Source organism: Malus domestica, chromosome 06 (assembly GCF_042453785.1).
Source record: "Malus domestica chromosome 06, GDT2T_hap1".
NCBI lineage: Eukaryota > Viridiplantae > Streptophyta > Magnoliopsida > Rosales > Rosaceae > Malus > Malus domestica.
In genome coordinates this window covers 12044363-12069617 of record NC_091666.1, presented here as the reverse complement: position 1 = coordinate 12069617, position 25255 = coordinate 12044363, and the positions used below count along the sequence as shown (strand labels likewise).

General features: G+C 37.7%; 1 protein-coding gene across 1 annotated transcript; it reads left to right on the top strand.

Annotated features, from left to right (window-relative positions):
* The first annotated feature begins 442 nt into the window (after positions 1 to 442).
* Positions 443 to 970, top strand: LOC139196807 (uncharacterized). The gene has a single exon (XM_070823150.1). The coding sequence runs from the start codon at positions 443 to 445 to the stop codon at positions 968 to 970; it is 528 nt and encodes a 175-aa protein (XP_070679251.1).
* Positions 971 to 25255: the final 24285 nt, after the last annotated feature.

Here is a 25255-nt window from a genome sequence, read left to right as displayed (position 1 = left end):
CAATGTTAGTCAATGTCAAAGTTAGGCAATGTTAGGCAATGTTAGGTATGGTTGTGTGGAAAAAATAATTAGGTGCAATTAATGTGTTTTGTGTGGTAGTAAATAATCTTAGTTTAATTAAGTAGCTTTCATTTGGTTTGCTATAAATACCCAAGTCCCCAAGCCTTGTAAATCATCCAAAGGAAAAACAAAGCTAAGTGCTAAATAAGAAAAGCTTTGCTAATTAGTGTTTTTTTGTGAGCTTTCTTTAGAGTGTGCTTTATTTTCTTCTTCTTGGGATCATTAGAGTTATCTTGGATACTCTTTTTGTTCAACAATTGGTATCAGAGCCAAGTCGGTCAGGGATCGTTCTTGGTGGAGCTATCTTGAGTCGTGAGGAGTTTGGTACTCTGCAAGTTTGTTAGTCAAGCTTGATCGGTACAGTCGAAGTCTTGCCGGCACGATGGGTGACCTTCAAGTAGTTGGAGGAATCAAGAAGCTCAACAACAAAAACTACAACACGTGGGCAACATGTATGGAGTCTTACTTACAAGGCCAGGACCTTTGGGAGGTTGTCGGTGGTGGTGAGGTTACACAACCGGCGGCAGAAGATGCCAATGGCATCTTGCGAAAGTGGAAAATTAAAGCAGGCAAAGCGAAGTTTGCTTTAAAGACCACAATTGAAGAAGAAATGTTGGAGCACATTCGGGATGCCAAAACGCCAAAGGAAGCATGGGACACTTTTGTTACACTCTTTTCAAAGAAGAATGATACAAGACTGCAACTTCTCGAGAACGAGCTGCTGTCGATGGCGCAACGCGACATGACGATTGCCCAGTACTTTCACAAGGTGAAGTCGATATGCCGCGAAATTTCAGAGTTAGATCCAACAGCTCCTATTGGGGAAACCAGGTTGAAGAGAATTATTATCCATGGTTTGAGACCCGAATATCGTGGGTTTGTTGCCGCTATACAGGGATGGCCGACATAACCATCACTTGTTGAGTTTGAAAATTTGCTTGCAGGTTAAGAAGCTATGGCCAAGCAAATGGGTGGAGTTTCGTTGAAGGGTGAAGAGGAAGCGCTCTACACTAGCAAAAGCAAAGGCACTTTCAAGCGGTACACTGGTAGTGGATCTAAAAAGGATGGAGACAAGGTGAAAAATCACCAAGGAAAGGAAGGCTCTCGTCCAGAGAGAGCTTCGAAGAATCGCGGTAATAGTAGAAAGTTTGATGGCGAATGTTACAACTGTGGGAAAAAGGGCCATATGGCGAAAGATTGCTGGACCAAGAAAGAGCCTGTTGAAAGTAATACTGCTACTTCCAGTTCAAAGGAGAATAGTGAAGATGGCTGGGATGCTGAAGCATTATTCGCTACAGAGGAAGAAGAATTAGCTCTCACGGTAACAACACCAGAACGAATTGACTACAATAATGATTGGATCATAGACTCGGGTTGCTCAAATCATATGACAGGTGATAAACATAAGTTGCAAAACCTGTCTGAGTACAAGGGAAGCCGTGTGGTGGTGACAGCTGACAACTCAAGGTTACTGATAGCTCACATCGGTAAGACGATAGTTACACCACGATATAATTCTAACCAGGTGCCACTTCAAGATGTTTATCATGTCCCAGGAATGAAGAAAATTTTGCTATCTGTGGCTCAATTGACATCATCAGGCCACTATGTTTTGTTCGGTCCACGAGATGTGAAGGTGTATCGTGACCTCAAAATCTCAGAAATACCAACAATGGAGGGGCGACGATTGGAGTCAGTCTACGTAATGTCAGCGGAATCTGGATATGTAGATAGGACAAGGAAAAATGAGACAACAAATCTATGGCACATGCGGTTAGGTCACGTTAGCTATTCCAAGCTAAGTGTGATGGTGAAAAAGTCGATGCTTAAGGGGCTTCCTCAACTTGACGTGCGAACAGACACAGTATGTGCGGGATGCCAATATGGTAAAGCACACCAATTGCCATATGAGGAATCGAAGTTCAAAGCAAAAGAACCATTAGAGTTAGTTCACTTTGATGTGTTCGGACCAGTTAAGCAACCGTCAATTGGTGGTATGCGGTACATTGTGACATTCATTGATAACTTCTCAAGGTATGTGTGGGTCTTCTTTATGAAAGATAAATCTGACACATTCTCAAAGTTTAAAGAGTTCAGAGAGTCAGCCGAAGGAGAAGTGGGAAAAAAGATTCGTTGCCTGCGCACCGATAACGGAGGAGAATATAGCTCAACTGAGTTCTCTCAATACCTAAGGGAATGCCGAATACGTCATCAGTACACTTGTGCCAACACACAGCAACAAAATGGTGTAGCTGAGAGAAAGAACCGGCATCTTGCAGAAGTTTGTCGAAGTATGCTACATGCAAAGAACGTACCGGGAAGGTTTTGGGCTGAAGCAATGAGGACTGCAGCCTTTGTGATCAACAGACTTCCTCAACCGAGGTTAGAATTTGTTTCACCTTTTGAGAAACTGTGGAACATGAAACCTACAGTTGGCTACTTTCGAGTATTTGGTTGTGTATGTTATGTATTTGTTCCTAATCATTTACGGAGCAAGTTTGACAAGAAAGCTGTTAGATGTATCTTTGTGGGATACGACAGCCAAAGAAAGGGGTGGAAATGTTGTGATCCAACAAGTGGAAGATGTTACACTTCACGAGATGTGGTGTTCGATGAAGCATCTTTTTGGTGGTCCTTAGAAAATGAGGTGTTGCCTGACTCCAGAGAATTTGGAGAAAAGCTGCAACAGAAGATGGGGGAGCATATTGTTCAACTCCAACCAAGTTCAGATGAATCAGGAGATCCAAACGGCGATGATGTCGAACAAAGAGTGACTCAGAATCCATGGCAAATTGGAATGTATCAACAACCAGACGAAGAAGGTGGGCCTAGTGTACCGGAAGAATCAACTCCACAATCTCAACTCCGAAGGTCAACAAGAGCACGGAGGCCAAATCCCAAATACGCCAATGCAGCCATAATTGAAGAAGCAACTGCAACAGAACCTGAGACGTTCGAAGAAGCATCACAGAGTTCTGAGTGGATGACAGCTATGAAAGAAGAGATTGATGCACTTAAGCAAAATCAGACTTGGGATCTCGTGCCAAAGCCAAAAGATGTGAAATCCATATCCTGCAAGTGGGTTTACAAGATAAAGCGCCGTCCAGATGGGTCAATCGAGAGGTACAAGGCACGATTGGTAGCTCGTGGTTTCTCTTAACAGTATGGACTAGACTATGATGAAAGGTTTAGTCCAGTGGCGAAACTTACAATAGTACGAGTCTTACTTGCACTTGCAGCCAACAAAGACTGGAATATGTGGCAGATGGATGTGAAGAATGCTTTTCTTCATGGAGAGTTGGATCGGGAGATCTACATGATCCAACCAATGGGATTTTAGAGCCAAGATCATCCTGAATATGTGTGTAAACTGCGAAAAGCACTCTACGGATTGAAACAAGCACCCAGGGCGTGGTATGGTAAGATTGCTGAATTTCTAACACAAAGTGGTTATTCAGTAACACCTGCAGATTCCAGCTTGTTTGTCAAAGCCAATGAAGGAAAGCTAGCTATTGTGCTAGTGTATGTGGATGACATAATCATAACCGGTGATGATAAGGCAGAAATTCTTCGGACGAAGGAGAATTTATCAGTCCGTTTCCAGATGAAGGAACTTGGACAGCTCAAGCACTTCCTTGGTCTAGAGATTGATCGCACACAAGAAGGAATATTTCTCTGTCAGTAAAAATATTCCAAAGATTTATTGAAGAAGTTTGGAATGCTCGAATGCAAGCTGACTTTGACACCGATGGAACCAAATGCCAAAATGTTTGCACATGAAGGAAAAGATTTGGAAGATGCAACTATGTATCGACAATTGGTAGGTAGTCTGATCTACTTAACCTTGACTCGACCTGACATTTCTTATGCAGTTGGTGTGATGAGTCGGTACATGCAAAATCCAAAGAAGCCTTATTTGGAAGCAGTTCGACGAATACTGAGATATGTGAAGAGTACAATTGACTATGGTCTTTTGTACAAGAAAGGTGAAGACTGCAAGTTAGTTGGTTACTGTGATGTTGACTATGCGGGAGATCATGACACCAGGAGATCAACAACTGGGTATGTGTTTAAGCTTGGTTCTGGAACCATCTCTTGGTGTAGCAAGAGACAGCCGACGGTATCTTTGTCAACCACAGAAGCAGAGTATAGAGCAGCAGCAATGGCAGCTCAAGAGAATGCATGGCTGGTACAGTTGATGAGTGATCTACATCAACCAGTAGATTATTCAGTACCATTGTACTGTGATAATCAATCGGCAATTCGCTTGGCAGAAAATCCAGTCTTTCATGCAAGAACTAAACATGTGGAGGTACATTATCATTTCATTAGAGAGAAGGTCTTGCAAGAAGAGATTGAGATGAGACAAGTTAAGACGAATGATCAAGTTGCGGACTTGTTCACAAAAAGTTTGAGTACAGGTAAGCTCGAAATTTTTCGCTGTCTGCTCAGCACAGTGCAAAGAATGAGAGCTGACATTGAGGGGGAGTGTTGAGAATCAATGTCAAAGTTAGGCAATGTTAGGAATGTTAGTCAATGTCAAAGTTAGGCAATGTTAGGCAATGTTAGGTATGGTTGTGTGGAAAAAATAATTAGGTGCAATTAATGTGTTTTGTGTGGTAGTAAATAATCTTAGTTTAATTAAGTAGCTTTCATTTGGTTTGCTATAAATACCCAAGTCCCCAAGCCTTGTAAATCATCCAAAGGAAAAACAAAGCTAAGTGCTAAATAAGAAAAGCTTTGCTAATTAGTGTTTTTTTGTGAGCTTTCTTTAGAGTGTGCTTTATTTTCTTCTTCTTGGGATCATTAGAGTTATCTTGGATACTCTTTTTGTTCAACAAGTTGATGTACATTTTAGTCCTGATGCAACTACTATTGTCAAAAGATGTGATGACATTGTCAACCACTTTTTTTTTTTTTTTTTTAAATCAAAACCACTCACATTCTTTATTGGAGTAATGAATGTAAAAGGCTTATCACGCAAGTAATTAAGAGTACTTATTCTTCTGCTCCCAATTAAGTTTTTGATTTTTCATAATTCAAGTTTCACCAACAACAAAACAAAAAAGCAAAAGAGGAGAAACTTGACCAATAAGATGTTAGCAAGTAGGAGGCAAAATCACGAGTTTTCGATTATGAAATGTGAATGCAAGACTTGAAGGAAAGAAAAAGTAAAAATCCTCGTCGTATCCGTGCCAGAAAATGAAGACAAAGTCGACGATGACCGTTCATGAGTTCAATATTTGACCTTGCGGGCCGCATCAGCTAAACATAATCTCGTACCCAACTTCTTGTTTTCAGATGGATCCATGTGATATATGGGATACAACTTTGGTCAATGCGGTCCATGAGGACTCTGAGATAGAAACAAATGGCAATGACAGGTAGTCACTTGTCAGCTGGTAGTGGTCAAGTTGACTTGTCAACAAGGAAAGTTAGGCAAAAATAAATAAATAAAGGGAAAAGTTAGGTTCTAATTCTTAATGATGACATTTTCATGAAAAACTGTCTTTTAAACTTTTGATTGAAGTCTTGAGTTATTTCCACATCACCATTTTAGATTATTTTATTATAAATAAGAATTTAATTGAGTGTTTAACTTGGGAACGGATCATCTTCAGATCCCTTCCATCAAATCCACTAAACCAAGGGATCCGGGTTTTTCAAATTTGATCCAATGGCTATAAATAGAGGTCCACTTTAAAAGGTTGTTGACCCTAAAAACTTGGGCCCAAACAAAGGTATAATAACTTTAGCTGTTGGATCAAATTTCAAGGGTCCAACCTATAGCACGAGGCCTTTTGGGAACTCACTGGTTGTGGGTTCCATAGAAACTCTAAAGTTAAGCGAGTTTGGGAGAGAGCAATCCTAAGGTGGTGACCCACTGGGAAGTTGTCACAACCCGGCCTGGGTTCAAACCACATCCCGGGCTCGACCTCGCCGTAGCACTATATTCTCTGCTTTAGGCCCTGACCACGCCCTCACGGTTTTGATTCTGGGAACTCACATGAGAACTTCCCAGTGGATCACCCATCATGGGATTGGTCTTGCACGAACTCACTTAACTTTGGAGTTTTGATGGAACCAAAAGCCAGTGAGCTCCCAAAAGGCCTCGAGCTAGGTAGAGATAGGAATATACATATAAGGCTTACACGATCCACTCCCCTGGGCAATGTGGGATGTTACAATCCACCACCCTTAGGGGCCTGACATCCTCATTGGCACACTTTAGGCTAAGGATTGGCTCTAATACCAAATTGTCACATCCTAACCCTGGCCCCTACTACATTCTAGACTCGACTCCTCCGTAGCACGATATTGTCCGCTTTGGGCCCCGACCACACCCTCACAGTTTTGTTTCTAGGAACTCAGATGAGAACTTCCCAGTGGGTCACCCATCATAGGATTACTCTCGCGCGAACTCGCTTAACTTCGGAGTTCCAATGGAACCTAAAGCTAGTGAGCTCCCAAAAGGCCTTATGCTAGGTAGAGATGAGAATATGCATATAAAGCTTACAGGATCCACTCACTTGGGTGATGTGGGATGTTACAAAAGTTCTCGTCTGAGTTCCCAGAAGCAATACCGTGATGGCGTGGCTGGGGCCCAAAGTGGACAATATCATGCTACGGGGGAATAAAAAATGAGATGTGACTGAATGGTATAAGAGCCACTCTGCCGTTCGGTGAAAGTGTGCCAATGAGGACATCGGGCCCCTAAAAGGGGTGGATTGTAACATCCCACATCGACCAATGGAGAAGGGGTAATGTGCCTTATATGTACATGCCTACCTCCTATAGCATGAGGGCTTTTGGGAACTCACTGGCTTCAGGTTTCATCGGAACTCTGAAGTTAAGTGACTTTAGGCAAGAGCAATCCTAGGATGGTTGATCTACTGGGAAGTTCTCATCTAAATTCCTAGAAACAATCTTTGAGGGAATGGTACCCAAAGCGGACAATATCGTGCTACGACGGAGTCGAGACTAGGATGTGACATTAATTCCTTACCCTTTTAGGATTACAACTCTAATAGGATATTAACTTCTAAAGGGAATATTCAAAGATATCCCTAGATACACTGTGATTTACACAATCACATTCCTAATCTAATAGGACTGCAACACTCCCCCTTGAGTGTGTAAATACTTAACTAAATGGCACATTAGGTCTTCAGCGATGAAGTAAGTACAATTGATGAAGTCGTCGGCAAAATGATCGAATATAAGTCTCAAATCAACGGAATAATGCATAAAAGGTAAAACTCATAAAACCTTGCTCTGGTAAAACCCAAGGTGGGAGAAAAACCCATAAGCTAAGGAGAAAAGTGGGTAGTTGCATTAAGTCAAAACTATACATCTTTTGAACGCAAGTAGAAAAAAAGCTCACAAGGGTATGATCAGCCTAAGATGGGTGCTTTATCAAAACCTAGTTAGGTAGCAAAAACCCAATGTGAAAAATGCTCCTAATCGTAGGGAAAAAGAGTATATTAAGATCAAGTGAGTATACTTCTGGATACCCCCCTGAGTTTGATAGAATTTCCAAATGAGAACTACAAGCATTACATATGAATAGTTAAGCATACCAATTCCTTAGACAAGCTTCTAGAAGGTTGACTTTGGCAGTGACATCAGGTAGAGGTTGGCAAGGTTGCCTTGTTGGAAGTATGCCCACAAAGCCACTCATTTGATGTAATAGCTTTTGGAATACTTATTGTATTAAACTATTATATGTTTAATGAAGGGCAAAGCTTATTGTTAATCACTATTTATTGTACCATGTGTTTAAGCAATAAGGAAATCCAAGGAATGTATTTGATCTAAGAGAGAAGTGATTTAAGTAAGTTAGATTAAAGAGACCTTTCTCTTATGTTCATTCCTAAAACGTTCCTAGCCATAGGATTGCCAATTAGGCATTGACAATCAGCTAAGGTTAGTATGTGTTATGTCAACTCAAGCGTGAGTATGACTAGTCTCAAGTCATTTAGTGTTAGACACTAAGACAAACACATAGGTGCTTGAAAGAGTAATCGAGTACACAGAACAACGATCAAAAGAGAGTTCGAACATACATGTCATGTAAGAACTCGTTAGTTGCAATATGCAAAGTAGTCCTTTGACCTGAGGCATCATAGATGTCTAATGGTTAGGTCATTGATCTTTGATCATGTCAAAGGCATTCCATCGAGAGTGTCTACGGCATTGTTGGGGTCAAGCTATCTAGTCATGTAGGCATATGAATGCACAACAAGGGATCTCTAACTTTCCATGGTGGAAGGAGAATACTCTAAGATATGATTCAGGAGTCTTTGGCCAAAGCATACGAATATGACTTAGTTTCAATTCACAATCGATCGTTAAGAGTAACAATCGCCCACTGCCTCGCTAATTGGAACCTAATGGATCGTACACCAAGTAAGGGTGAAAGTGAAGAAATATAAATGAGATGGATAAGCGATTAAATGGTTTAATTGAGAATGGTCAAGATTAATTAATTTTACGAAAGGTTCGTATTGGGCTATTAAGTTGGTTTTGGGTTTTGGGGCCCAAAAGTGTTTTGGTCCACAAGGCCCATTATCTTTATGTTGTATGACAACTAAAACAAAATTGGCAATAAGCCAATCACTTAAAAAAGGCCGGCCATAGTGAGGGGAGTGTGAAGTTTTGCTTAATTACAAGTTTGCCACTCACCTAAGAAAAGAGATATAAAAGCATCTTTATAGCTTTTTCTCATTAGGGTTTCTTGAGACAAAAGATGAGAAACTCTTTCTCTCTTTTTCTCCAATAGAGGCCGGCCACTTAGAGAGGAGATAGCTAGCAATCTTTTATTCTCTAAGTTATCCATTTCATCTTCACACCTCATCCTTGGTGTGAAGACTTAGAGACACCAAATCTTTGGTGTTTTGGAGATCCTTTCCTCACATCCTCAAGGAGCAAAGGAGCATCAAAAGGAAGAAAATCACAAGGAAGATCCAAGGAGCTAGGAGGTGACTTGAAGGCCCTCCACTTGGGTGAATCCCTTGTGTAAACAAGGATGAGCTTCAAGGGTAATGAATCTCTAAATCCTTCATTCTCTTTAATGTTGTTAAAGAGTCTCATGGTTCACCATTCACTAGGCTTTGAAAGTCGTGGGTTTTAGAATTGTTTTTTAATGCATGCCTACTTTAATGTGTTAATAGTTTGCATTTGTGTTCAAATATTCTCACATGTTCTTAGCTAGGACAAAATTTTTCCTTCAAGTCTAGGATCGGCTTGCATAACTTCAATCTCCTGATGCTTTGCTGATGTGATGTAGATGCAATATCTCTTGGTGTTGACTTCGTTTATATATCATATCTTGGTCGAGTGGATACATGCAGCATAGTCTTCATGGATCGTCGTTAGGACTCAACGATGGATGAAAACACAACAAGTACTTCGAACATACTCAACAAGAACTCCTAACCATGTCTCACGTGTGGTGTAGTGAAGTGAGATGAGTCTTGGAACGATTCGAAGATTTCGCAACTAAGGTCATATCGTGGACCTCCAAGATATTGTGATATCCCTTAACGGTAAAGACATAATCATTTTGGTATTTTGCCTTGTGCAGGTTTGATAAGTAACCTGTGTCAGTATAACAACAAGGTAAGCATCATTCCTAGGTTCAAGGGCTTGCATCCGCTCGAGATGCCTTGGGATTTGTGTTGAAGTGCCCTTCGAGTGCAAATCTAAGGATAGTATAGCGGCACAAGTAAGGGTTTTGAACCATAGGGACTGAGAAACAACTTAGTAAAACCTTTAACTCTTACAAATTAGCATTAGTTAAAGACTCCTATGACTTAAAGTGGGGGCTTTGAGTAATTTTGGAAAAGAAATAAAGACAGAAAAAAAACTGAAAAATTAGAACTATCTAAAAATAAACCTAAGACATGGAATAGGTTAGAAACATTTTTAGGACATAAATTTGACTTCAAATAAACAAAGGCATTCCCCTAAACATTCCTAAATCAGTGATCTGATCTTTTAACTTATCTCTTTCAAATGCACAACTAAGATATTCACATATCTAGCATGGCATATAACTAGATTGTATGAATCCTCTCTTTCTTTGCATGCTACATGCATGGCATATTCATAACACTTATATTTGTAAGTGCAACCTAGCATGGCATATACTCAGATTTAGCACCTAGAAACTCAATAAGAACGAAGAGGATTATGAACATCACATAAAACCTAGAACATGGCATTCATCCTAGAACTTCATGCAATCAATTTACATGATTAGTTTTAAACCTAACCACATGTTGCTAATGAAGGAAAGAAGATATGGCAGTCATCCTAATCATTGTCAACAGAAAGCAAACATAAACAAGACAGCTAAACTTGAAAATATGTGCTTGAAATCATTGAAACAGAAAATTGATTCTAGCTTGCAAATGAAATTGATAAACTAAAACTGCATCATAAGTATCCATAAACTGCTTCAAAGCAGCCCTAAGTATCCACAAACTAAATTAAAAACATAACAACTGCTCTCTCCAGATTTTGTGTATTTTTCTCCTCTTCTTTCTCCTTCTGATTCTGTGTATTTTTCTCCTATTAAAAGGCTTAGGAGTTTTTCTAACATCTTACACATTTACATCCTTGAACTGACTCTCATTTATACCGCATTACAATCAGCTTTTTGTATAGGAGTAACTGAAAACTAGCTATTATCAGAATTTGTATCTGAACATCACCTCTTTATTCTATCATAACTTCTTGTCGAAACCTCCAAATGACAAGCTGTAAAGACCATCAGAAAGACGACTTCCAGGGCTTTCCAACCATATATAGCCTATTTTCTAATTCATTTTGAGCACTTCAGGGCAAAGCTTGCAAGTTAGCGGTTCTACAAGGGCCTTTTCTGGCGGATCTCGGGCCACTTGTGGGCTATGATCCGGTCTTGGGCGAGTTGGGCTTCAAACTATCCATTCTAGGCTTTTAAGATATTCAAAATAAGATGATTTCTTCAAGCCCTTACTTTCATCCTGAAATACCATACAAACAACAAAATACCTTATGGTACATAGAGATTGTAAGTCAAAAACCTAATCAAAAGAAGGCATATAAATATAACTTTTTGCGCTCAACAAATACCCCTAAACTTAGATTTTGCTAGTCCTCAAGCAAACCAAAATTAAAAGAAACAAAAACAACACAAAAGACAAACATAAGTTAATGTAAGACCAATTCTGTTGGTGAGACGAATGCATTCAGCTTATGCATCATGCCTTTAAACCTCTAGGCATCCCTAGTAGGAGGAGTTGTGTCTCCTAAGGGTTTAACAGTGATGGTACCCATAAGCATCCTAAACAACCTACAAAACAACGATTAGAGCAGTTTTGAAACAAGATAATAAGAATCAAAGCTCAACTATGTCTTACGCTCCTAACTTTGACTTTACCTTTCCAGCAATCAAATCTGCATGTTAGTGAGGTGCTCTAGCTCAAATTCAACATGTTACTAAGTTACAAGCTCAAGCAAGGAAGATAAGATCCGTCTCAACTTTAATCTCACATATTCACTCTTTCACTTGATTCCAAGGGCTTGCTCTCAACAAGTATATGTGAGTGACGTTATGTACTCAAAAGCAAGATTTTCTCACACATAATTCAATTAGAAACAAAAGAACTTTAAGGACAGATCTCATGAAAGGAATCAAATACTAAGAATAGGATAGCACACATACTTACTAACACCCATGAATACATCCTTAAAGATCAGCTAGGTCTTTCATAAGGTTGTAATGTAAGGTTTTTATGGTAGGAGCTATGAAAGGATGGATAAGGAATACTAGAACTTGAGATGTACCAAAGTGTCTTCCTTGCAAAACCAACATGCATTCCTCTCGAATTGATCTTCTTTACTTGTTCTTGGCATCCAGGACCCATGGATTTAGAAATTGCATCTTCTTTTCTTTGTTTTTCTTCTTCTTCTTCTTTAAAATGTTTTCTTCTGCAATTCCAACCCATGTTACCTTAGTACACACCACTTTCTTAGTTTAACGCTCGAGCATTATATTTGTCTTCATCACTTTGGTATTCCCCAAGCTATAAGGAATGCCTATTATGGGGGAAAATGGTTAGAGTTTAGTGTGGGTGATGAAAGATATGGCTGTGTTTGGCTTCAAAATGGGTAATGGCTCACACAACAAAGGTAGGGAATTAGGCCATTTACTAGTTAAAACATGCACAGCCTAACATCGTCTCAATGAGTTCATTCATGGGTGATAATAAGCACAATTATCCACAAAAGAGAATAACTCTTAGTATTCAATAAAAAATGAATAATGAGATCATTTGAATGAATTTGAAAGAAATGGATTGGAGTAGAAACAGTTTAATCCCTCTAAAAGAAGCAAATAGGCACAAAACTTCACAAAAGGTAGTCTCCACTATCCTTCTTCTAAGGATTGAACAAGTAACTTTTCACAAGTATTTTTAGAACTGAGAGCAGTGGTACTATATAACAGATACAACAACTTTCAAAGTGTAGCCAAAGTTATGATTGCAAGACTCAGTTAAACATGTACATTCCCATTATTTAATTTCAAATAGCTCTAATCATGACTCAAAAAGACTAAAAATTCAATACCACAGACTTTGTAGCTGCTCTAAAGCAATGAGCTGCTTGAATGGTTGAAAGACATACAACTAAAAACAAAATAAATTAAGTTAGTAAGAAAAACTAAAAGGAATTCCAAAGTTGTTTAAGCATAGTCCTCGACAACGGTGCCATTTTGTTGAAGTGCCTTTCGAGTGCAAATATAAGGATAGTATAGTGGCACAAGTAAGGGTGTCGAACCACAGGGACTGTGAAACAACTTAGTAAAACCTTTGACTCTTACACATTAGTATTAGTTAAAGACTCCTATGACTTAAAGTGGGGGGCTTGAGTAATTTTGGAAAAGAAATAAAGACAGAAAGAAAAGTGAAAAATGAGAACTATCTAAAAACAAACCTAAGACATGGAATAGGTTAGAAACATTTTTAGGACATAAATCTGACTTCAAATAAACAAAGGCCTTCCCCTGAACATTCCTGAATCAGTGATATGATCTTTTAACTTATCCCTTTCAAATGCACAACTAAGATGTTCACATATCTAGCATGGCATATAACTAGATTGTATGAATCCTCTCTTACTTTGCATGTTAGATGCATGGCATATACATAAAACTTATATTTGTAAGTGCAACCTAGCATGGCATATACTCAGATTTAGCACCTAGAAACTCATTAAGAACGAAGAGGATTATGAACATCAAATGAACCCTAGAACATGGCATTTATCCCAGAACTTCATGGAATCAATTAACATGATTAGTTCTGAACCTAACCACTTGTTGCTAATGAATGAAAGAAGATATGGAAGTCATCCATATCATTCTCAATAGAAAGCAAACATAAACAAGGTAGTTAAGCTTGAAAATACGTGCTTGAAATGATTGAAATAGAAAACTGATTCGAGCTTGCAAATGAAATTGATAAACTAAAACTGCATCATAAGTATTCATCAACTACTTCAAAGCAGCACTAAGTATCCATAAACTAAATTTAAAACATAACAACTGCTCTCTCCAGATTCTTTGTATATTTCTCCTCTTCTTTCTCCACCTGATTTTGTGTATTTTTCTTCTATTAAAAGGCTTAGGAGTTTTTCTAACATCTTACACATTTACGTCCTTGAATTGACTTTCATTTATAGCTCATTACAATCAGCTTTTAGTATAGGAGTAACTGAAAACTAGCTATTATCATAATTTGTATATGAATAGCTTCTCTTTATTTTGTCATAACTTCTTGTCGAAACCTCCAAATCATAAGTTGTAAAGACCATAAGAAAGAAGACATCCAGGGCTTTTGCAACCATATATAGCCCATTTTCTAATTCATTATGAGCACTTCGGGCAAACCTCGCAAGTTGGCTGTTCTACAAGGGCCGTTTCTGGCGGATCTCGGGCCACTTGTGGGATATGATTTGATCTTGGGCGAGTTGGGCTTCAAACTATCAATTCTAGTCTCTTAAGATATTCAAAATAAGATGATTTCTTCAAGCCCTTACCTTCATCCTGAAATATAATACAAACTACAAAATACCTTGTGATGCATAGATATTTTAAGTAAAAAACCTAAGTAAAAAAGGGCATATAAATATAACTTTATGCACTCAACAATTTTCCCAAATTCGTAATACCTTCAAGGTACATCTTTAATACTAATTCAGTGGTTGTATGTAGGCGCAGTGTTGCGTCTTTACCAATAAATTAACAGCAAAGGAGATGTCATGTCTAATATAATGAGCTCAGTACAACAAAACGCAAAGTTGAACTTATATATGGAATTTCGGATTCCATAACTGTTGGAAGTATGCCCACAAAGCCACTCATTTGATGTAATAACTTTTGGAATACTTATTGTGTTAAACTATTATATGTTTAATGAAGGGTAAAGCTTATTGTTAATCACTATTTATTGTATTATGTGTTTAAGCAACAAGGGAATCCAAGGAATGTATTTGATCTAAGAGAGAAGTGATCTAAGTAAGTTAGATTAAGGAGATGTTTCTCTTATGTTCATTCCTAAAATGTTCCTAGCCACAGGATTGCCAATTGGGTATTGACAATGCGTTAAGGTTAGTATGTGTTATGTTAACTCAAGCATGAGTATGACTAGTCTCAAGTCATTTGGTGTTGGACACCGAGACAAACACATAGGTACTCAAAAGGTAATTGAGTACACTGAACTACGATCAAAAGAGTGTTCAAACATACATGTCATGGGCGAACTTGTAAGTTGGAATATGCAAAGTAGTCATTTGACTTGAGGCATCATAGATGTTTAATGGTTAGGTCTTTGATCTTTGATCATGTCAAAGGCGTTCCATCAAGAGTGTCCATGACATTGTTAGGGTCAAGCTATCTAGTCATGTAGGCATATGAATGCACAACAAGGGAAACTTCCATGGTGGAGGGAGAATACTATGAGATATTATTCAAGAGTCTTTGACCAAAGCATACGAATATGACTTAGGAAGTTTGTTCCAAATCATATTCAATTGAATCATATAGAGAAGTATCACATTGGATAGCAGACATGAAACAAACTATCACTCAAACAATGTGGTTAATAATATTATTTTAGAGAAGGACTTTATTGCATTGTAATTGTAATTGGATAGGTTCTCCAACCACTTCTACTTAGCTTGGGTAGTCATGACATACTGCTAGGTGTCACTCATGGTTTGTGGAAGCCCTGAAGATTAGAAAACACTAATCTTCATCAAAGGGAGAATTGAAATGTAGTTTCAATTCACAATCGATCGTTAAGAATAACAATCCCCTACTGCCTCGCTAATTGGAACCTAATGGATCATACACTGAGTAAGGATGAAAGTGAAGAAATATGAATGAGATGGACAAGCAATTAAATGGTTTAATTGAGAATGGTCAAGATTAGTTAATTAGTTAATTAATTATACGAAAGGTTCGTCTTGGCCTTTCAAGTTAGTTTCGGGTCTCAGGGCCCAAAAGGGTTTTGGTCCACAAGGCCCATTGAGTTTAAGTTGTGTGCGAACTAAAACTAAATGGAAATTAATCCAAATACAAAGTCAAAACTGGCCATAGGATGAATGGTAGCAAACTTGGGTTAATTGCAAGTTTTCCACTCACATGTGAGGTGGTATAAACACATCTTTATAGCCATTCTCTCACTAGGGTTTTCTTGAGGAAAAGAAGAGAAAAATTTTCTCCTTGTTCTCTATAGAGGCCAGCCTTCCTAGGGGAGTTTACTAGCATCTAACTTCCTCTAGGTAATCCATTTCATCTTCACACCATCATCCTTGGTGTGGAGACTTAGAGGTACCAAACCTTTAGTACTTTTGGAGTTCCTTTCCTCACATCCTGAAGGAGCAAGATGAGCATCAAAAGGGAAGAAAATCACAAGGAAGATCTAAGGAGCTAGGAGGTGACTTGGAGGCCCTCCACTTGGGTAAATCCCTTGTGTAAACAAGGATGAGCTTCAAGGGTAATGAAGCTCAAAATCCTTTCTTCTTTTTAATGTTGGAAAGAGTCTTGTGGTTCACCATTCATTAGGCTTTGAAAGTCATGGGTTTTAGAATTGTTTTTGAATGCATGTCTACTTTAAAGTGTTATTAGTTTGCTTATGTGTTCAAATGTTCTCATATGTTCTTAGCTAGGACAAAATTTTTCCTTCAATGACCTCTTCAAGGGTCTCATTTCATATAAAGTATAGACGATCACTGGTACACTCAAAGGTAACATCTTCGAAGTGTAGTTCGACTGGTAGACCAAAGTACTATAAAAAAAACACTTGAACTTCAGGTCAAGGCATAAACGAGTTTTCCCAATATCCTTTATCTCAAATTCCATCTTCAGGTGCGAGACAGTTTTCTCAAGCTCTTCCAGAGTCTTAGTGAGATTCATGTCATTGACATAAACTGTAACTCTAGCAATTTGAAATAAGACTTCATAGTTTAACACATAAGGGCATTCATTCATATCTCTGACTAAAAATAATCACTTAGATAGGTATACCACATCCGTTGGATGGTTTCACGCTGTAAGTGAATGCCTCAAACAAGTTGAGAGGGTGTTCTATGGTTTGGAATTATTTCAACTAGTCCATGTAATTCTTCAAGAAGATTTGCTCTGTAAGACGTGCATCATATCGCACTATTTCATTCATCCCATTAAGCTTTCTGTTACATCCCGACCTGGGTCCCCACCACATCTCGGGCTTGACTTCACTTAACACGATATTGTCGCTTTGGGCCCCGACCACGCCCTCACGGTTTTGTTTCTGGGAACTCACACGAGAACTTCTTAGTGGGTCGCCCATCATGGGATTGCTCTCGCATGAACTCGCTTAACTTTGGAGTTCCAATGAAACCTGACGCCAGTGAGCTCCCAAAAGGCTTTGTGCTAGGTAAAGATGGGAATATACATATAAGGCTTACAGGATCCACTCCCCTGGGCGATGTGGGATGTAACATTTCTTTCCCACTTGTAACACAACAAGGTTACCTTGGGCAGTGTAGGAACGATAGGTCCAAAATACACTTTGGTAAGGAATTTGACCTAGATTGTAATTTCGGTTGTCCAATCAGTTCTACGATGTCACTTAATCAACAAAACACGGTTCGGTATCGTCGCTTTTCATATATGTCGGTAGCTACCATATAAGTGAAAACATCATCGATGGTAATCTTATTTCAATTCCATTTGACTAATCAAAACTAGTTTACCAGACTAAGAACTTCAAGTCTCGGGAGTAATCCGGATTAATCTCATGAGATGGAAATGATTTGAGATAGCGATCGAGTATGGATTCATTTTGTGCCTTGTCTTCTTCTTCTAGGGAAGTGAATCTTATGAATCGAGTGATCTGTCATGCTCTAGGCTAAGACATATTGATTAGCTATCCGCCGGTGTACTGGACCGTCTAACAGGGGCGTCCAAACCATTCAACAAGGGCAGCACACCCTACGGGGATGTTGACTCAATGTCCATTAAGTACATTTATCCTTGCAGGCATGTTTACAGTTGGTATATGATCTCGTCACTTTAGCTAAATCAGAGAAATGCGTCTGGAGCAACATTTTGAAAGCTACAATTCATCGTACTTGCTTATCACACTTGTGCGGTACGGGGATCGAGATGAGACATAGTGGGCAACGTCCATGCAAATGCGCACCGTTCTATAGAGAACGGAGATTTGAATTCGAATGCATAGAGGAAACGCATATGTTCTAGCCAATGTGGAGTTAGGAGAGCTTTTGGGCTGAGTTGAGTGTGCAATTTTGGCCATGTGGCCACTTCATTTTTAAGGACAATTTTTTACTTGAAACTAATCTAAACTACGGAAAAGAAGATTTAAACTCAGATACATCATTCTAGGTAATGTCGTTACATCCACCTGTGAAACGGTCATTTTCTTTAATAACCGACAAAATAAAATGCCTTCTTATGTGTTCTCTCTTATATCAAGTTTCACACTCATTCAAATCATGTGCATCTCCATCCTTATAGACATCGCAAGACTTGGCGATATTTTCCTTTCCATTCCTTTGCAGTTCGTCTTTTCCATTTTTTTTTCCATGTTTGGCACGACCGACACTGTCGCTGTTGCTAGACTCTCAAGCTTAACAGATTTCATCAAAGCATCGTACAGAACCACTCAGTACGATGCACTCTGTGTTCAGAGCCTTGCAGCCTTCGCAAGTGTAATAAGGCAAAGTGAAAGGTAGCTAGCTCAAACTGCCTTGACAGTCAGCCTAGCCCATATGCAGTCTGCTGCATCCTTCGTGGCGAAGCTAACTAAGGTTAGGGGGATTAAGCCTAGGGAGTAGAGAGTTGTCAAGGATTGCATAGAGAACATGGGGAACTAGGGCATATGTGGAGAGTGTTTACGCAAGGACTTGATGTGGCATATGAGCAATGTGGAGACATGGGTTAGTGCTGCACTCACTGATGAAGGCATTTGCCTTGATGGGTTTTGATGTCGTTTTATGGATGGGAATATAAAGAATGCTAGAAGAAGACGGGTCAATAATGTTGCTCAGGTCACTGGCAATGCATTGACACTTGTTAAATGACTAAAAATAATATTATATTTAATGTAATATAATAATTGAAAAGAGAATAATGTAAGGACAATGATTGTAATTTTGTAACATGCGGAGGAATATACTTACCATTTAAAAATTTCATAAATGGGCACTAATTACTATGCTTTGAAAAAAAAACATTTTTTTTGGAAACATGTTAGACCATCCTTTTGCTTTTCCAAACACATTTGATGTCCTAAATTTAAAAAGGTAATACTAAGAAGACTAAAAATTTGCAACTTAATATTACAGTTTAGTTGTGTCAAGCCAGCCCTAAATAACTAATCATGAAAAGGAAAATGAGGAGGAGGTTTGTTAGAGGACATGTCATGTTTTTGCTTTTTCTTGATATTTTAGCGTGACAACAGAATTGGATCCCATCCAAATCCACTTTGTGGAAATCCTAGGAATCTTCATGTCTTAGTCATACATCGGGTATCGTGCGGTCAGAACTTATTTGACTTTTTTTATTTAAAATTAAACACAAATAGTATTTAACGTAAATTGACCGCACAATATACGATAAACAGTTAGGATGTAAGGATCCCTAGAATCCTCACAAAGTGAATTCGGAGAGGATCTTCTTTCGACCAAGACGAACTCTGTCTGAATCCAAAACTTTATTAAAGATGTTTATGTTTTTGTTCCTATCAATCAATCAATCTTTGAGATTCTCTCTAGATTTTAGGTCATTCTTATCTTATCTCCTCCTATAGTTAAGTAGTCTTGTATAGATAGAAAGCTAGGCCTTGTTTGAGATTAGGGTAAGTACTGGCTTGGTACTGAGGTGCTTTTATAAAAAATGGGTATAAAAAAAATCTAAGCTAAAAAAGGTGTTTGGTAAACACTTAAACACAACTTATTTTCACAATTTTGGATTAAAAAAAGCTGAAAACGTGAAGCAGCAAAAATGAGTTTATTCTCACAGCACAGTAGAAGCAGCTTTATTTTCAAAGCATAACAATACCAAACCAGCCCTAAGTAGTAGGTTGGGAAGATATGTGATAGTGATACATTTTTCCACTATTTTTCTAAAAACTCAAGAGTATAAAAACATTTGCCACTTAGTACTACGATTTAGTGGTGTTCTTTTTTACTTGTAAGTGAAAGGTCTTAGTTAGGTTCGAAATATTATTGTTTGTTAAAAAAAAAAGTACAAAAGCATTTTACTCATTTAAATGAGGCCTTTTAGCCAAAATGGTCCCTGAGATTTGTATAACTCCTCACTTTGGTCTTTGAGATTTGAAATCAATAGAAGTAGTCCCTAAGTTTGTCCACCATAAATCATTTTGGTCATTCCATGAAAAATCTTCATTAAATAAGGCTAAAATGATAAAAATACCCTCAATTTTTGTCAAATCATTTGGTCCATTGTTCATTAAATTGAGGGTATTTTTGTCATTTTGCTCCTTATTTAACATAACTTTTTATGGAATAACCAAAATGATTGATGGTGGATAAACTCATGGATCACTTCTATTGATTTCAAATCTCAGGGACCAAAGTGATGAGTTATGCAAATCTCAGGAGCTATTTTGATTAAAAAGCCTTTAAATGATCATCATTAAATTCATAACGGTATTTCAATGTTCATGTAGTTAGTTTTCTTTTCTCAAACTTTATGGAATCATTTTTTTTAAGTTTATCAAAAGTCACGCAACAACATACACATGTGGGATGTTCTAATGTTACCTGCTTAATCATACATGTAAAATGTAAGCAATAGTAGTGATAAGATTAGATAATTAGTCTGGTACGTATGTGTGACAGACCGTAACATGTTTAGTAGTTAGTTTATATATATAAAAAAAATTAAAAAAAAAAAAAAGCGCACGAAAATGTACACAGATGCCGAAAAAGATGACCCTTAAACTTAGTCTATACTGTGAAGAAACTAAAATAGTAGGCTAAGTAAGTTATAAAAGATTAGAAGTGGTAAAGTTCGATTCTATCTAACAAAAACTTTAATTCATGGAAGCATGGAGAGCCAGGGGACCGTTATGGAGCGGTATGCGGGATTAGGTTAATTTAAAAGAAAACTTTTGAGTTTTAAGGATAAAATAAAGGGTAAAGTAAATAGTACTATAATTGATTTTTAGTGTAAATATGTGATTTTTTATTAAAATGAACAGTTTTTCATTAAAAAGGTTTAAGCAAAGCGTCGATTCAATGTGATTATAATATTATTGTTGGCATTTGGACGACCAAATCTATTGTGAATCGATTTTACACGTCACAAATGCAATCTCCTTAAAGAGATGAAGCAAGAATATAAAAAGGAATACTTTGGATGCGGTCCTTAATCCTTAACATTCTTTGATTAAAACCTTAATGATATTCAAAATTTGATCAAAGTCCCTTGACTTTGTACACCTCATTATATTACTATTCATATTTATGTTTTTATAGTTTTGACATTAATTGTTTGATATTTTATGAGATTTATAATCCATAGTGATTGAATAAATGGATAAAAACTATGTCAAAATAAGAAATAATAAATGGCAAAAGAATGTATCCATAGTGTTAAAAAAATTGGTACATTTCACATATAACAAAGTGGTACATTAATAAAGAAGAATGGGTACATTATAAATAAATTAGGGTACATATACAAGATTAAAAAATTATGAGTACAAATGAATTTTTAAAAATATAGGCCCTAAAAGAAATTAATACATGGGTACAAAATAAAACTAAAAAGAAAATACTACAAATTTTAAAAAAATGTTGCAAATTAAAAGTGGGTACAAACTAAAAATGTAAATATATGATACAAAATTTAGGCATAAAACATAAATATATCATAAGTAATTTTTTTATCATTTATTAAATATACAATGTCACGTGACGGTATACACATGGTACAAACACAAATAAAACTTTAAAAAAGATGCGCACAAAAACAAACTAATATATGGGAACAAATTAAAAATGAAAAAAAAATTGGTACAAATTTAGAAATATTTGCAAATTAAAAATAGGTACAAACTAAAAATAAAAATATATGATTAAAAATTTAGCCATAAATACAAATATATTAATTGTAACATTTTTAACACTAAAGGAATATATTTAAAAACAAAAATATTTTATTATTCAAATAATTAATGATGTTATTAATTGTAACATCCCACATCGCCCAGGGGAGTGATCCTTAAATGTATATTCCTATCTCTACCTAGCACAAGGCCTTTTGGGAGCTCACTGGCTACGGGTTCCATAGGAACTCCGAAGTTAAGCGAGAAGGAGGCCAGAGCACTCACAGGATAGGTGATCCACCAGGAAGTTGCTTGTGAGTTCCCAAAAAACAAAACAGTGAGAGAATGGTACGCCCAAAATGAACATATCATGCTACGATGGTAGAGCGGGCCCGGGAAGTGGTCCGCCCCAGGTCGGGATGTGACAGAATGGTATCAGAGCCAATCCCTGGCCGGAAGTGAAGGAAATTTTGTTAAAAACATGTTCATTTAAGTAACATCTATAGCATGCAATTAACAATTAAAAGGCGGAATCATGCTTGTATGCACTTAAAAACAAAACATTAACCATGAAATTCAAAGCCTAGTAGATTGGTGAACCTTGACTCAACTTAAAACAACATTTGTTAGTTGAGAAATTATACCTTTGTAGATTCCTCTTGCATAAGCAAAGGCTAATCACCCAAAGAGAGGGCCTTCATTCCTTGCATCTTAGATCTATGGATTTGGATGGATGAAATGGTTCTTCAAGTTCCCAAAATTGAGAACCTCTAAGTCTCTTCACCAAGGTTAGATTGCAGAAGAAATGAGTGACATTGGAGTAGTAGGATTGCTAGGTAAACCCTCCAAGGAGGCCGGCCACTTTAGAGAGAAAGGAGAGTTTATGTTCTCATCCTTTCCCCAAAAGAAAAATCCGAACTGAATTTTGGCTATAAAGTCATATTTATACCTTTATTCATTGGAGTGGCAAACTTGTAATTAAGTCCAAAACCCACTCCTTTAACAAAATGGCCGGCCATAGGGTTTCATTGAGCTTTTAAGGCCTTTGTGAATTATTTGTCATTAAGTTGTCATACAACTTAAGTCAATGGGCTTGACGTTCGAAGCCCATTGGGCCTTGAGGCCCAAAACTAACCCGTGGTCTTTTAACGAACTTTATTCGTGTGATTAATTAACATATTAATTAAGCCTTGCCATAAATAATTTAAACCATTTAATTATTCTTACTCATCTCCATTGTTTCTTCAATCTCTACCTTACACGGTGTACGATCCATTAGGTTCCTTTTAGCGAGGCAGTGGGTGATTAAAACTCTTTCAAATCGATTGTGAATTGAAACTTACTTTCAATTCTCCCTTTAGTGTTTATACATGTTTAGGGCTTCCACAAACCATGAATGACACCTAGCAGTTGGTCATGGTTACCCAAGCTAATCAGAAAAGGTGGAGAACCTATTCAGTTATGGATTACAATGCAATACGGTCTTTCTCTAATACAATACTCTTGATCACATTGTTTGGTTTGAAAGTTTATTCATGTCTACTATCCAATGTGATTCATTTACTTATATGATTACTTTGAATGTGATTTGGAACGACTTCCTAAATCTCATTCATACTCTGGCTAGAGATTCTTAATCATATCATAGAGTATTCTCCCTCAAACAGTTTGAAGGTTAGAGATCCCTTGTTGCGCATTCACTCGCCTCCATGGCTAAGTGGCTTAACCCCAACTATGCCGTGGACACCCTCGAATGGAATGACTTTGACATAATCAAAGATCAAGGACTTAACCACAAGACAACTATGATGCATCAGGTCAAAGGACTACTTTGCATTATCCCAACCATGAGTTCTCATGTGACATGAGTATGAGAACTCTTCGTTGATCGTGTTTAGTGAACTCATTCCTTATTGAGCACCTACGTACTTGTCTTGGTGTCAGTCACACCAATGACTCGAGACCAGTCACTCTCACTAAGAGAAGACATAGCACATACTGATCTTAACGGACTGTCAATGCCCAATTGTCAATCCTATGATCAGGAACGTTTAGGATATGTATACGAAAGAGAATGGTCTCATGAATCTAACTTCTTTAAAGTACATTCTCCTAATTACATATTCCTTGGACTTATCGTTTAAGCATATAACATTTATATGAGACGGCTTAAAACAATAATCTTTTCCCTTGATATTAAATTAGATTAGTTTAACATGTGAAATGTCCGTAAAGTATCATCATATGATTGGTTTTAGGGCACATTTCCAACAGGAAGTGTACCGACGAGGACATCGGGCCCCTATGGTGGGTGGATTGTAACATCCCACATCGCCTAGGGGAGTGATCCTTAAATGTATATTCCTATCCCTACCTAGCACGAGGCCTCGAGCTCATTGGCTTCAGGTTCCGTAGGAACTCCGAAGTTAAGTGAGAAGGAGACCAGAGCACTCCCAGGATGGGTGACCCATTGCTCGTGAGTTCCTAAAAACAAAATCGTGAGGGAATGGTTAGCCCAAAGCGGACAATATCGTGCTACGATATTGGAACGGGCTCGGGATATGGTTTTTATTGTAACATCCCACATCGCCTAGGGGAGTGATCCTTAAATGTATATTCTCATCCCTACCTAGCACGAGGTCTTTTGGGAGCTCACTGGCTTTGGGTTCCGTGGGAACTCTGAAGTTAAGCGAGAAAGAGGCCAGAGCACTCCCAGGATTGGTGACGCATTAGGAAGTTGCTCGTGAGTTCCCAAAAACAAGACCGTGAGGGAATGGTAAGCCCAAAGAGGACAATATCGTGCTACGGTGGTGGAACGAGCCCGGGATGTGGTGGACCTGGGCTGGAATGTGGCATTAATACCCAAGGACCTTGATCAAAATTAAAAATGAATAGGATTTTAATCAATGGAGTAACAAAAAAAAAGAATGTGAACCTAATTTCTCCATATAAAAATTTGAGATCCTTATCTTGTTCGAAGTATGTACTTGAAAGTTGCAACATTTCTGATCTCTCATTGCATTTGTGCTTGAAATAGTATGACAAAGTACCAACTAAGCTGTTAAACTATTAAAATGGAATTCTAGACTCGACTAATCAACCAAGTTATCGAGCGAAGAAGATGGGGAATCCAATTTATGGCATTGCTGTAAATCTTCAGTTCGTTCCTTGATAATGAAAATCGATAGAAGTAGTTCCTGAGTTTGTGTACAGTAAATCATTTTAGTCATTTGGTGAAAAATATGTTAATATTCTCGTTAAATTGTCATGTGAACGACCAAGTAATCACTTTTAATGGTATTTTTGTCAAACTAGCTCATCATCTTAATGAGGATATTGACAGTTTTTCACGGAATGACCAAATGATTTACAATTGACAAACTCATGGACCATTCTTATTGATTTTCATTACCAAAGTGAGAAGTTATGTTAACCTCAAAGACCATTTGGCTAAAAAGCCTCCAATTTATTGGTTCTAAGTTCACAAGAGCAATCATGACCAAAAAATAGTTGGGCAATTAACAAGAATGATTCATCTTTAAGTTTGGTTGCAAAATGATTTTTTT

Bases quoted from the DNA above. Each gene is read 5' to 3' on its own strand.
- LOC139196807 (XM_070823150.1), top strand. From the start codon at position 443: ATGGGTGACCTTCAAGTAGTTGGAGGAATCAAGAAGCTCAACAACAAA.